The sequence below is a fragment of the Mustela nigripes genome, chromosome X (assembly GCF_022355385.1).
Source record: "Mustela nigripes isolate SB6536 chromosome X, MUSNIG.SB6536, whole genome shotgun sequence".
Taxonomy (NCBI): Eukaryota; Metazoa; Chordata; class Mammalia; order Carnivora; family Mustelidae; genus Mustela; species Mustela nigripes.
In genome coordinates, this window is record NC_081575.1 from 119,851,111 (window position 1) to 119,866,407 (window position 15,297).

General features: G+C 51.3%; 1 protein-coding gene across 5 annotated transcripts in view; it reads right to left on the reverse strand.

Moving 5' to 3' along the window:
* The window catches only part of STS (steroid sulfatase), a 135,794-nt gene that overhangs the window by 53,236 nt on the left and 67,261 nt on the right, over positions 1 to 15,297 (reverse strand). For all 5 annotated transcript variants that reach the window (XM_059385846.1, XM_059385847.1, XM_059385848.1 and 2 more), the window contains 2 exons: positions 13,652 to 14,075; positions 6,347 to 6,483 (listed from right to left, as the gene is read on the reverse strand). In XM_059385846.1, the coding sequence (XP_059241829.1) occupies positions 6,347 to 6,483; positions 13,652 to 14,075 (561 nt within the window). The remainder of the gene's footprint in view (positions 1 to 6,346; positions 6,484 to 13,651; positions 14,076 to 15,297) is intronic.

The window sequence follows — 15,297 nt, forward strand, 5'->3', positions numbered from 1 at the left end:
CCATCACCAGCATCACCATCATCTTCATGATCACCATCATCACCATCCCCTCCTCTTCTTCATCCTCATCACCATCACCATCCTCCTCTTCAAAATCACCTTCATCATCATCATCATCATCACTATCATTATCATCATCATCAGCATCAGCACCATCATCACTGTCACCACCCTCCTCTTCAAAATCATCACCTTCATCACCATTAACCACCACCATCATCACAACTATGATCCTCATCTTTTTCATTATCATCACCTTCATCATCACCATCACCTTCTTCACTATCAACATCACCAGCATCACCAACATCACTGTCATCTTCTTCACCACCATCACCACCGCCACCATCATTATCATCTCCATCACCATCATAACCATCATTATCATCACCACTATCATCATCCCCATCCCCATCACCTTCACCTCCACCACCAGCACCACCACTACCACCACCACCACCACCATCATCATCATACCCTCCGTCTCTTTTCAGTGCATGCAATACACTCACTACAGGGCCAGTACCACCAAGGTAATCATAATGTCTCCCAAAGTGTAACCATCCTATGGCAATTAACATTATCACCTATTCTTAGCCGTCTTTCTTGAAAGGCCAACTTTACATTTACAAGAGATTCTCTTTCTGGGCTTAGTGTTCTTCTCCATCATTCTGTCTAGTCTGGGGCCAGGGCATCCTGGCTTCATTTATTTATTTTTACTTAAACTCTACACAGCACACTTTTAAACACAATGTGAGTGAAGAACACTCAAGAACTCACAACACATCCAACCTTGGTTGCAGAAGACTGGAAGACATACTTGTTCCACATGAGAAGCTTTTGAGTTTTACTACAAAAGGCTTTAACGTTCTGCATCCCACTACATCAGAGTAGGAACGGTCCTGAGCACAGTCCACTGCAATGTGCAACACAGCTATAAGGTGACAATGAGTCACGCGTTCTCAGCATTTCACTCTTAATACCGCCTCCGTGCCATGGAGCTGACAGATGGGGCTGTGCTGTACAGAGCCGGAAGCCAGCATGCTTTAGTGTGCACAGACCACCTCCCTCCCTCTCAGAAACCTACTGAAAACCTGGAACTTTGGCCAGTGACCAACCCTTGAAATAATTTTCAGGTCTCCACTGAGCATTTGATAAAACTGGAAGCTCAGTTAATGAATGTTGGTCCATAATGGCTCTACTTGCTCCCTCTAAAGCACACCATTACTCATACAATGTCTTGTGCAGACATCAACCTCTTGTTTCAGACATCTGAAAGTGAATGGACCTAATCAGCTATTCCAGTCACAGGGGAGCAGAGCCTGGTGTCTATTATGCGCGTGCACTCACAAAGAAGGAGCCAGCTGGATGCCCCGGTTCTCCAGTCCCTTGATGTGCTTGACACAAGAAGCCTGACTTCTTGTCTTTTATCCAAACCCCTAAAAGCATCCCCCACACCTGTGCATACCTGAAATGTTTCCACTTCTGCCATGTAAACACTTTGACCTCCTTCCAGGTTTCCAACACATCATGTTTGGAGGTGCAACCCATCACCTCCCAAGCCACTAGCCCCCCATTCTCCTCATTCCCCTGCCATGGCCTGACACGTGGGTCATTCCCTAATGCCCCAAACTCCAAGGCTGAATTGTCTTTTGTGATACTCTCTGGCAGCATTTCAGTCAACAGTCTATTCAATGATCCATCTGCTGCCTCAATGCCAGACTGAAAATTACCCAATTGCCCATTCTGAGCCAACACCTGACTCCTGGTCTCCCTCCAAGCAGAACACAGACCAGACAGAGTCCAGTAAGTTATCCCCCTAATCACGTCTCTCTGTGCTGCTTGAAGAAACACCCCACCCCCACTGACCCTGAGCTCTTCAAATATTGAGCGCTCGGGTACATCCTACGACTCTAACATTCCTAGTAGCTAAACCTATTTGGGTCTTTTCACCTCTTCCTAGCTGGAGTTGACTGTCTTTTGAAGTATTCTTTACCCCTGAGTTCTGATAACCCCATTCCTATTCTTCTTGGTCTTCTACACTTCTTGTTTTTCCTTTGGGGATTATTTCTGTTTTGCCCTTCCTTTGAATGGTTGACCCGGCCTTCCATTTTCAGAATGCATCAGAAGCAAACACATTATTTACACGCTTTAGAGGGAGTCCCCGTTTATCAAGAAAAGGAGCGTTTAAACACTCAAGACAAAACTGATGTATTGAATCCCAAAGGAAATATCCAGCATGGTGGCCCAGATTACATTCCTCAGAGAACCAAAGAATCACAAAAAGAATGTTACCATTGCCTTTTTAGACCCTGTGATGCTAGCTGACGAGAAGCAGAAACATGGAAGTTCATCTCTCAACTTTTACCTTGGATTTAAACAGAAGGAAACCTTGAGTCATGACTTACTCAAGTGTTTTCTGTATCTTTTCAAAGCATGCTTATCCACTCCCACAGGTGGACCTTCATGCACACAGGTAAAAGCCATGCTTTCCTAGCAATCTTAGCACCTTGGACAGGACCTTGCAAGTATCAGGCACCTGACTCCCCTGATTTCACCCTTAAATATGATTTTCTGGGGCCCCTGCTATGCTCCTGGTCTGCAGCATTCCAGAAGCAAATGTCTTCTACATGAACCCAACCAGAGCACTTAGGCCCAGGCACATGGACCTACTAAGTGAGGGATTATCCACGGGGTCTCACAACGGTCCTAGAAAGAGTCCATGTTTAAAGTGAGACTCCATTAGACTCTTGCCCAATAAGCCAAACCTTGGTTAGAATTACGCCATAGGTTTGAGGGGCTCTGACCAACACCCAAATCTCCCCATGCTTGTGTTCCTTGAGGTTCTTGGGACTATCCTGACCTGCTAAATGAGACCTTCCAATTTATTCTCCATTCCTCAAGATGGATTTGATGTGTGGCCACAGATACCACGTGCTATGTGCTTAACTCTACGTCGGGCACGGAAAAGAGGAGCTCGCGCTGTCCCATAACACCTAGCTTGTCTTGCATGAACACATCTGCTCTTTTTTCCTTCTGGTTGGCTGTGTGTTCCTTCCCTGCACCCAGAGAAGGTGGCCCTGTCCAGCCCCACGGAGGGAAAGGCAGGGAGAAAGGGACGATCAGACACAGCCACCAGTGGGTACCACATCACAGATACTGGGCAACGGAGAACTCGCTCCTCAAGACTTCTCCATGCCAACAGCAAGGCTGGTGGTGCTTCTGCTGAAGAAAAAAGCTTATGGTTTTGGTTTGAAAGAAAGAAAGGAAAAAAAAAAAAGCCATGGAATCCCAACCCTTGAAGCATCAGGGACTTTTTCTTAGTTGAAAGGACCGACCTAAAGCCTGAGATTTATATCAGCGTTCACCTCATTGTGCCTGAGCTGCATCTCCCTTTGTAGGATCCAGGACGGGCTAGTGGAATCCTAAGCAAGTAGTGATTGATGATGCCTTCCCGTGGCTCTACGAACAGCACGGGGCTCTGAATGAATGGTCAATGCATGCAGATTCTGCCCCACAGACCAGAGGAACGGTACGAGGCACACAGAAGAAACCAGCGGCGGCAACCGCCTCTGGCCCTCCACCTGTTCCCTCTGCCCCGCTCGACTTTACAGATCCCAAGAAGGAATCACTCCACTTCCTGGGGGACGGAGAATAGCTAGGACGGCACACCGTCAAGATACCGGGTGCCCATTTGAACACACTGATTTGGCTTATTCCTCCCCAAAGCTCTACATCTTCAGAATTACTTGGGATTGAAAATTACCTGTGAAGGTCTCCCAGGTGCCCCCAGGATACCAGTGTGAGGGTATCCTGCCAGAATGACCTGGGGGGCTGTGCGTACTGGCCCCGTATGCCCGTCCATCCCTTCCCCAAACTCTGGAGCAGCACATCGGCATGTTTGCCAGGACACACATTCAGCCCTTTCCACACTGCGTTATTTTTGGATCTCCTGGAAGAATGATAAATCCTCCACGGTTCCTAACTTCCCTTATGTCAAGGACCATATCCATATTACTCACCGCCTCCGAAAAAGAAAATTAGGCTCCCATATTCAACAAACGTGTGTAATGCAAGAGTGAACTCCTTCCCTCTGACTGATGGCTGGCCATCCGGCACTGACGAGGTGGCCTTTCCCATTACAAGGAAGCAGTGGGACCGGGTGCAACCACCTTCACACTCTGGGGAAACACCTGCATTCAGGTTCCTGCTCATCACGTCTACTGATTCTGTAAGATGTACACCTGAGGCAGGCAGGTGCGTCAGCCTTCACCCACCTCACCTGCCTCACCTTCAGAATGGGGACAATGAGCACAAAGACTCCCACACTGACGGCCCATGGCACAGAGGACGGCACGTGTGCAGACTAACGTGTGCTAACCGCCCGTCGGTTCCTTAGAGGGATTTCTAGACCCAGGATGTGAGTCTACCCTGTGGGGTCCGTGCAGGACCCCTTCTGTGGTCCTCGCTGCAGATCTGCCCCCTCACCATAGCTACCCAAGACAGTGGCGTCCCTCGGCTAAGAATAAGGCAATGACACAAGGACGTGGCGTGGGAATGACCACGGAGGAAGCACAACTAAGTAGTGAACGTTTTCGTCATGGCGATGCCTTTCCAGATTCAGGGAACCCTGCACTGGAGAATGCTGGGTTCCACAGAATGAGGTCGTGTCCAACAATTTTGAAAGAAAATGCTCCAGAAGGAAGAGATATGCCCTCTGCTGCTACCCACTGCCCTCTTACAAACCTCTCTTGCAGGAGGCATCATTGTCAAGCAAATATCCCCGTTTCATTTTATTATGTAATTTTTCAGAACGCCGCAGCCCCCTCAGCCTCCTATGGAAAGGCTTTTCTTGAAAAGTAGGGATGTTCCTTGAAACACTCTGATGTTCTGGTAAAACAGCAGAAATGTCCTGATGCATGGACGTCACTGCTTTGCTTTTTTGGCAAAAAGAAAAGCACAGAATCATCTACAGATGGGACATCGGGTTCTCACGCACCCTCAAAGACTCAAAAATGTGAACTGTTTCATTCTAGAGGGGACTGAAGGGGGAAAACACTGAGCGCCAGACTTGCTCAGGAGTCAGGGGACACATCTCCGGCAAGATAATGAAACAAAAACTCATCAGTCCGCTGGATGGCACCAGCACGAGCTCGCGTGTTACCCCACCAACGCGGTCATCCAAGAAACACAACAGTCATCCAGGAGGTGAAACGTTTTACCGAGTCACACCGCGAAGGTGTGGAACACGTAAAGGGATTCACAGGCGACACTGAAAGAAGCAGAAGAGAGTCAAGCTCGTCCTGGCGTCCGGGACATACATGAAAATCTTCACAGGCATGGGGCGCGGAGGTGGCCCATCCCGGGACATGAGGGAGGAGGAGGTGGACTCAGAGACCCCGTGAGCACACGCCACGGAAGTACAGGCATCTGTCCCGTCAGTCTCAAAAAGGGGAATGTTGTGCTTTCGTGAGCCCCAGCATTCATCACAGGGACCCCCTCTCTGTTCTTCTACAGAATCCCAGACCCTCAGAGAAGAAAGAAGCCAAGGGCTTGCCTTATCTGAACTCTTCAACGAGAGACGACAGAATGGAAGCCTCAGTACTTAAGACTCTCTCGGATTCACGGACGCTCTGCCTGGACAGTTAGAGGGAGCACGAGGCTCCTGTCCTCCTCCCAACGCTCCTTTCGAGACTGAACAAAACGGAACAAACCAAAACTTGTTCTTCTCATCGTCCCCATACGCAACCAGCATCACGTTCCATTTGTAGCTCAAAACCAACCGACCACAAAAAAAAAAAAATTAAAAACAAACAATGCTCCTTGGCAATGGTCACCTTATTTCCAAATCATGTAGATGAAAGAGTGAAAAACTATCGATTTGGTGCACAGAGAAAAACAGGAAGAATGAGAGAAGGAAAAATCATAAGCAACCTGCGGGCTGGTGACATTTGGACAACGGTGTCCCCTGTTTTCCACAGGGATGGCGCAGCATCCACACAAGGGACAGGGTCACCGGCAACGACAGGTGCTGAGTGACGGGGTCAGACCACAGGCTTCCCAACCTTTGCTTCCCCTTCACGCACTACAGAACATACCCGACGTCGCCCCGGGTCTGCCCGAGAAAAGCCAAGACGGCAGGGACAGGGTGATCTCATGGACATGGAGAGGACACTTAAAAAAAAAAAAAGACGTCTTCACAGCCTTTTTCAAACTGTCCAAAAACTCATCTGCTGTCTTTACAGGCATGGGGTTGCAGAGGTGGCCCTTCCCAGGACGTGAGGGAGAAGGAGAATGACTCAGAGACCCCGTGAGCACACGCCACGGAAGCCAAACACGCACATACCTACGCTCCAGTCCATTTCCTCCACTGCGTCGCCGTAAGCGCCGTGTTTGCTTTTGCCGGCGAAGTCCTTGGAGGAGAAGAGGGCCGTGTGCACGTGCAGGTACGACACGACCAGGAGGAACGGCGTCCCGGTGTGCCTAGGAGAGGAGAGAGAGCCAGAACGCCGTGAGCATGTGGGTCTCTGTTCCTGCCGCCACCAAACTCGCAGGACGTGAGGCCGTCTCAAACGTCAGACAGCACGCCACGGTGACGTCCAACACGGCGCGTGTCCTCTGGAGAACGGACGCGTGCGCGGTGTGTCTATGAAGAGAAGAGTCACGGTCGCCCTGTCCGGGCCAGCAGGCTCACCCGCTATGTTCTCAACACGTCCCCCAAGGACACAGCTCTGGAAGGACTGTTGTGGGAACGACCTTGAATTCTATTCTTCCTTCTCTATGCAGCGATGAGTAGGAACTCGAGGGCCTTCAAAAGCCTATTCCCTTTGGAATATGAACACACGCACAGACACACACACACAAGCTACTGCCTGGAATACTCCCATTTCTAGACTTCTTACGGCAACACCTGTCCCCCATCTACCGCCAAGTCAACTGTTCCGCCATACTGCCCACCTTCTACGACCGAACTAGTCTCCTCGAATAAAGGCCCCACCGTCCACACTGACGTTTTGGAAGTCACCGGGAACATTCTTTGAACGCGTCCCAAGCGATAAAGAGTGTCAAGTTACTGCAAAAGCATTTCCTCGGTGCATCAAAACAGCCTGTGTTCTAACGGGTGAGAACACACAGCTGGGGGAGAGCTGTAAGTTGCTGTCAACCGGGGCGGGGGGCGCCTTGTGACAACAGTCACGAGCCTGGGGAGTGTGGGAAGGTCTCGGGGTTTTTACCCGGGTCTGCTGAGAAGGGCTCGGGAAGACCCAGCACCTGCTCTCTGCCTGGCGCTGATCTCTGACCAACGCACTTTGAGGAGGCCCTTCGGTTTCATGGAAGCGGTTCCGAGTTCACCTTTGTCCTGGAAAGCACCAGAAACGCCTTTCCGTCTCAGCGGGGCTGTTGTCCGAGTGCCCTTCTGACGGCTGCCGGGCACCGACGGAGTGAAGGACCGACTCGACATGTGGAGGAACCCCCTTTCTAAGGGGCCGTCCACGAGCACACCGCTTGGGTTCGTCCCGTCCCCATAATGCCTTACGGGGCCGTCCGCAGACCAGCTGCTCATCACCCTTTACACGGAAGGCGGCTCCTCGCACGGAGGTTCCCGTTGGCTTTTGAAACAGATCATCAGCCTGAAACTCAAACTCTGAGCGAGCCGGGTCTCTGCTGGCTCAGGACCAACTTGGGCACGTTACTGGGAACCATCTCTAAAATAAATATATAAATCTTTAAAAAATAAAATGAAAGTCCGTGCAGGTGGAAAGACTTTCAGAAAAACCCCACGAATACACAAGCTTTGCTACATGTTGGGTCGCGGAAGGCAAGTCCTTGGTGTGACGGACTGAACACCAGGATTTCCACTGTTGCCGTTTCAACGGCAACAATTGCAACTTTCTCCCTGACACGCTTTGGTCCTTTAATTTTTTAGCGTTGCACATGTCCCTGCCACAGCCACAGAAACATGGAGAGACGTTTTTATTTCAAAAATAAAAAAAGACAAGAAAAGTAGGGAATCCACTCTTTCCTCCCCCCCAAAAAAGATGCAATGGACACTCTGTCCTAAAAGCCAATTCGTCTAAGAGTTTAAAAGGCGGCTTGATTTCGGGCTTTGCTCACACCCTTGCCGCGTGTGCACATTGGCTTCAGCAGCTGGACAGGGCTTCACACGGTGCTCTCTGTGCAAGGATTCCGCGGACGCAGCCTCGTTGTGACTGTGAGGTCTCTCATTAGATCAAGAGCTTTTTGGCCAGTGAGGATGCCAGACTCTGACCCCGTCCATCACCACCTGTGAGGCCCCTCTCCAACCCCAGTGTGATCCGAATAAAAATACCTAAAGCCACCCACACGCCCGTACCACGCAACAGGTGCAGGAAAGATCCTTTGCTCGTTCTGGCTGTTAATTCCCTGCATGTATTGATTCATCGTCCGAACCCAGAGACGGCAAGATACTGAGCCTATGCGGCAAATTAGGTAGACAGATGGACAGACGGATAGTTTCCCTGCAGTTTAGGTGGCAGGCCTCAAAAACAACTAAAATTGTTGTAATAGGAAATGAGATTCTGAGAGGAGATGCATTTTCCAAGGTGGCTTTGGAAAATCAATCATGTGTCTTGGCCATCGCTAGAAGAGCGTCTTAAAAGGTTCAGAGAGCCTCCTTAGACGGACCCTCGAAGGGGAGAGGAAGAAGAGAGTGTATTCACCCCGTAGGAGCAAATCTGTCCTGCTAGGAATAAGTGTTCCGACTCAGACAATACCAGACAGATGGGCTGGGACAGATTCTGGACGTTCATGCTAAGCCTGGGGACAGGGACAGGAACTGATGACCCTGGGAGCAGAGTCAGCCGGGGTATAGGCTGAGGTGCAGACAGAGCAGCCATTCAATCATCCAGCAGGGTTCTGAGCGCTAAAAAAACAAGCTAATATCGAGACCACTGGGGAGTTCCCCCCACGGGGCTCCTCTCACGAACCAGCATTTCTGCTTTCTCTGGGAAAGTCTGCAGAGCGGGAAGTCGGCGGCCCCAGCCCACATTCCTGTAGGGCAGCCGCTCACCACCCGGAAGGAGCTGAGTCACATCCCATTCCCGGGGGCTCCAGGACCGATACCACCCATCCCTCATTCCCTGGACCTGCCGTGTACCTGTGAACTCGACAGGCAGGGCTCATGCCTCCTGATTTCCAGTTTGGACCATGATCCCAGGGCATAAAAGGGATCTGTGTGTTTGATAGAGAACGGGGTGGTCGGGGGGTGACAGTGCCTTATCGAAGCCCCACTCCGTCAGGGATGACACGGATCGCGGAATCACGAAAAGCAAGCCTCCCTCCACAACTGAAGATGGCTTCCAGAACGCTCTACCTGGGACGGGGGCCCCCTTGACGAGCCAGAGGTCCCCTTCACTCTGGAACCTGTGTCCCAATGACCCAGGCACAGCAGAGGCCCATCCTAGGGCATCTAGCCTTACCCAGCAAGACCGTTCTTGAATTACCTAACCTTTCCACGGGTGAACGTGTGTGTGTGTGTCTCCCTGTGTGCGGCCCTGAATTCTGCTCTGATGCATGACCGTCGCCGTGAATTAAAGATCGATACCCCCGCTACTCCCTTGTGGCTTCAACGCTTACTGAAACTCATCAAGTCATCCTGCAATCCCTTTCTTTGCAACATGCTCTGGGCCAAATCCCAGCCATTCAGTATGGCCACTTCCACCACGGTGTGGCTGGAGGTGTCAAAGGCCTGGCTGTCAAAGGCTACCCTGTAAGTGCATGTCAGGCTTCCGACTGTGCCCAATATCGACGGCTGCAGAACCGGATAAAAGGTCAGGTCTCCTAATGGCCCATTTATCAGTGGTCCCACGTTTTAGGGCTTTTTGAGGACACCAGCCGCACTTGCAGGAGGAAGTCTCAGTCTCCTATACAGCTCCAGAGCACAGGACACGGCACACGGAGCTCTTCCCCACCACCCTCCTGTGAGGACGTCGTCTCTCCATGACCACGTGACGTCCCCCAGTGCACCATGCTTTCCATCACTTCCACAGCGCGCTCACCTCCCTTGTGGGACCAGTCAGGGGTCAGGGTGTGTTAACGTGGCAGAAACGTGATCTCACCGCTCTGGGAAGGCAGAGATTAAAAACAGACGTCCAGCTCTTTTCCAGACGGTGGGTTTGTCCTCAGATGCCCCATCCTAAGCATAACCGGGAATGACTATTGTTTATCTCACTTCTGATGACAGCCTCTTAGAATACCCACGCGCTGGCGGAGAACACGCTGTATACATACAAAATACACCCAGAGTTTGTTCAGTACGCCTTGAACGTGGAGGCCTGGGCATCCGAACGCCTGCGGTAAAGGTCATAGGCATTTACGAACGCAGTGACCGGAGACCGTAAACCCTACAAATCTCAAGGGTGTGCGTATGACGCCATCATCCTTGAAAACACCCTCTTCAGCCTACACATGTGTGGCTCGCAGAGAAAGAGAGCAGTTTCTTTCAACGTAAATGTTCTTTCCAGCCACCAAGCATCGTTTTCGATGTATTTAGGGAAGAAAGGGTCCGACATCACCAGCTCTGCGCACCGAGAGTGACCAAAGTTCACCTGCTCTGTCTAAGACGCCAAGAAACATGGGTCTCCTTCTCTCCACTGGCATCAACCTTTTTAAATGTGGCCTTGGCGTACACGAAGGGAAAACTACTTGGTGAATCAAATGAACTCACTGAGTTCACCTGTTCCTAGGCAGCTTGTGAATTCTTTTCAGAGTCAGCAAAGTCTCCATCTCCATGGCAATGACGGGACGGACATCAGAGCTCCCGTAAGAATTCCCGGGATACGTTCTACTTCGGGGGCACGAGACCCCGAGTCTTCTGTTTCCATCTATACCATTCCCTGATCTGCTTCCTCCTCCTCTTGTAAAGAGGAGGTGCGCTGGCAGAGTCCGAAGCAGGTCAAAGAGATCCACATGGCCCACTCCGACAGAGAGGACGGCCTTCGTAGGCAATGTGCTGTGCTTTCTGGATCCGATCTCTGCTATTACCCACACGGCTCTGGCCCTCCGCTCCGACGTGTGGAGACTCAAAGTCCTCCACAAGAAGCCGTCTCTTTGTCCCAGGCCACGTGGATGTTCTGCGGCAAGAAGAAGATGGTGATTGTGGAATGTGTCCCGGGTGACGTGCGTATCCCCAGGGCCTGGTGGGTCACAGACAAGCGCTCCGTGAAGGTCATTCACACTTGAACGTGCCCCAAGCTAAGCCTCTGTTCGCACGGTGCCCCCACGCTGTCTGTGAGTTACAGAGCCCGGAAGAAACCGACAGCCCAGGGGACAAGCCGGATGGCTGCAGGGTCCTTCACTCAGGACACAGACAGCGCGCTGGGCATCCCTAAGAAACCCACAGCTCTATTCTGCTTGACAGAGCAACATGGACTTCTTGCTAATTAAATTGCATTAAGGATGACCTGTCTTTTGCACGACTCTGTGGCTTTTAACATATGGTGTGGAGACCTAATTATCTGGCTTCCCAACAGAAGCATGTCCCCAGGATGCATTTCATCCCTAAGACTAAATTCCTAATTTAGGAATTAGGGGCACCATGGAGTGCGCCGTTGTACAGACGTGTGCACTTCAATCCGGGGGCACGTTGGTAGCAAACCTGGCAAGGGGAGGCCTCCTCTGAGAGCATGGCAGCCCAAGGAGGCCTCTCTGCCTCCCGCCCCTGCTGTCCAAGGGTCCACAGCTCCAGGGAGCATCGGCAGGGTAAACCCGTCCAGAGATAAGGCTTACGGGAAGAACGTAAATTTGAGAAATAAACGTGTAAATCATCCTCTGTGCTACTTCCGACGTATGAGTTGGACGGGAAGTGGGCCGCCCCCGTCTCTTCTGTGAATGCCCTGAAGGAAGCACTCTGCACCGTGAAGTTCGGAACTCAGACGCGTACGCACGGACGCCACAAACACTGCGTCTGTTTTCGGTCATTTGCCTTCTGCTCCTACGTCTGAACCCCTTTCCCGCGTGAACATGGTAAATAAAGACCTTACGTAACCCAGGATATGCCGGGCAGTGAGGCGTGCTTAGAAATGCGTCTTCCTATCCTCAGAATCATATTCTTTTTTTTTTTTTTTTTTTTGCAAATACGGCTATGTTTCTCTGCTGCCATAGGAAGTGGATTCTCAAGGTGCCTGGCTATGCCACGGGCCGAGTCAGGTATCGCACGTCGCACACAGCGGGACAAGGATGGTTTCATCCAGACGCTTTCAATCCTGGCGTCCTCACGCTGCTGGGATTCGAGCTTCGACGGACACAAGTGCAACCCCGTGGGGCGCCGTCCTACCTGGGAATGGCTGTTCGCTGGCTCCTCAAACCCGGCGAGTTAACCCACGAGCTAACAGCCTTGTCATCCACGCGGACCGTGCCCCACTGTTGAGCGACGACACTAATTTACTGTCACCGCCAGAGGGTTTTTGAAAGTGAACACTCAGCCCAGGAAGAGGGAAAGTTTCAGAAGCGACCCCCGTACTAGGAAGAAATGAGGAGAACCTTGTTTCTAGGAACACTCTGCGTACGCCAGACCCGATGACGGTATCAACCGTGTACCTCATACACTTCTAAGACTTGCCTCTGATCACAAGCCAGCGTCTCCTTGTAGAAAAAGCGACAGGCATGATGACGGCTGTGGCTTTGGTGGCAAAACCCCCACGGCGCCCAAGCTACTTCTCCGAGCGTCCTAGGAGACACGGGGTTCAGACGCGCGCAGGGAGCGTGTGGCCTTGCCCGATCGCTCCACAGTAGGAAGGGCAGGACGTGAGACTGGTGATCTGCAGGCTGTCACAGCCTCTAGGTTGTGCTAACACAAAGCCTAGGCAGTCCCTACTCCGGCTGTGTGGGCCAACGGTTACTCAGGCGCTCGAAGGCACCGGTAACTCAGCAGTACCTCCACGTGCCCGTGATGACCAGAGAGGCCAGGAGCGTGACCGCCAGCCTAAAATCCTCCTCCTTCTGTCCGGAACAGCATCACGTCCTTCCTCCTGCCCTTTAGCTGGGACCCGCACAGGGGCCCCGAGCCACACACACTCTCAGCATGTACGTGCCAAGTGGCCACACACACCAGCGTTCCAAACAGAACACAAGAGTCTGGTCTGCCTTCAATAGCAGGGGCTCCTGACATAGTCTCTCCTCGGGACAGACACCGCCCCCCTCCGTGGAGGGTTACTCCCTTAGCCAAAGGCAACCCTCGACCCTGTGCACTCAGCGGGTCGTCACACACCCAAACCAGATCCCTGGCCCCGGCCAGGCCGCTCACACGGCTGTGCTGCTCAGAAATTTGCACAGACCCTTTCAGACTTCCCTACATCATTTCTGTCTCAAGGACAACACGGATCTTTACACAATGCCCACTCCAAGAGTGACGGGCGTGGATCGGCTAGGAGACATTTCTGGCATGGTTTCAGAAGCAGAGGACGCGAGGGACCCGTGGCAGAGCCACTTGGGTGAGAGCCCACGGCATCGCGCTTCCTTGCACGGGCCATTCCACGGGGCGCACCCCTCCCTCTGAGAGCCTGGCTGCCACCTCTACAGCATGCACAGGGAAGCCACCCCGGAGTCTCCAGCCGCCGCGGAGATCACCAAGCACCGCGCGGCAACAGGCAGCATCCGGAGAAAAGGCGATACCCACCGTCGCATGAACTGGGCCGCGTCGGCCGTCAGCCTCTGCGTGAGGTTGTCGTAGGACAAGGGCTGCTGGGTGATCTCGCGGTTCCTCATCAGGAAGCAGTTCAGGGGCCGGAAGTAATGCAGGAAGCACACCAGAAGGCCGAGGATCATGGCGGCGAGGCAGAGGAGGAAGACAAAGACCCCGACGGGCACGTGCACCAGCCCCAGGAACCTGAGCACCGCCAGGGTGAGGAGAGTGATGGCGATAATCTGCAGGGGGATGAATACCACCACCCGGATGCCCCCGGTGAAGACGCTGCCTTCCCCTGGCTTGCAGTCTCGCAGGTTGGTCACGGGGATCCCATGGAAATAGTCAAAGCCGTGGCTCAAGGGATGGTGACAAAAATCTGTCTTGTTGTGACAGTTTGTCCCAAGGTGCCACTTGCCTGAGAAGACAAACGCATGATACGTTCAGACCCGGCAAACACCCCCATGTGAGTGTCAGCTTCGGCTTCCCACACGAGGGAACGCGGGGTCGCTCTGTACACGGACTAGCCCAGCTCCTGTTCTGTAGAACCCCACAGTGCTTCTGTTCCTTCTCCACGCACAACAGGGCATTGACTCACTCAGCCAGAAAACAACTACCAATTCTGTGCTGAACATAACAAAATAAAACAAAAGACCAACAACACCTGACATAGTGAATGGGCAGGTGACAAAAATACATAGAAAAACACAAGTGTTTTTTAAAGACCTTTCCTTAAAATTAAAGTTGCAGAACCAACTTGGATTTGTCCCTTGAATGTTAAAAGGGGAAATGAATACTTTCCCAAAACACTACCCCTGAAGCATAACGGAGTCACACTCGTAACTCAGAAATTATTTTAAACATCTATGTACAATTCTTATAAAATGTTGATTATAGCACTAGATTAGTGAGTGCCTCACAAAAGAAAAACATGATGGTTTTATGACAAGAGGAGAGGAAAGAGCACGGTCATGTTGCTGCTTTGAGAGATTTAAGGATTCGTCTGATGTCCCATGTGGACCTATGTTTATCAAGTAAAAAGGGAGAATAGATCGTTCGTATCCGTTTAATAAAGCCAATGAGAATGTCAACTGAAACAAAGTCTGGTAGTTTTAGTATAAATATATAAAATAAAATGTTCAATAGCACTGTGCGTGTATGTAGTTTTGTATGTATGAGGCATGGCATGCATAATTATCTATTAATCAATCTATTATCTACCATCTGTCTCACCTCTGTGACTCATCTATACTTCTAACCATTTATCCAACTACCCATCACCCATCCATCCATCCATCTACCATCCAACCATCCACCCATCACCTCTCCAGGTATCCATCATCCATCCATCCACTCATTATTCATCCATTCAGTATCCATCCATCCAACCATCCATTAACCATCCATTCACCCAACATCCATCCAACCACTCATCAGGATCCATCATCCATTCATCATGTATCTATCCATCATGCATGCATCCATCCATACGTTTAACCATCATCCATCCATCCATCCATCATCCATCCATCCATCCATCAATCATCATCCATCCATCCATAGTCCATCCATCCGTCCAACCATCATCCAACCATCATCCAACCATCCATCCATCATCCATCCATTCATCCATCCATCCA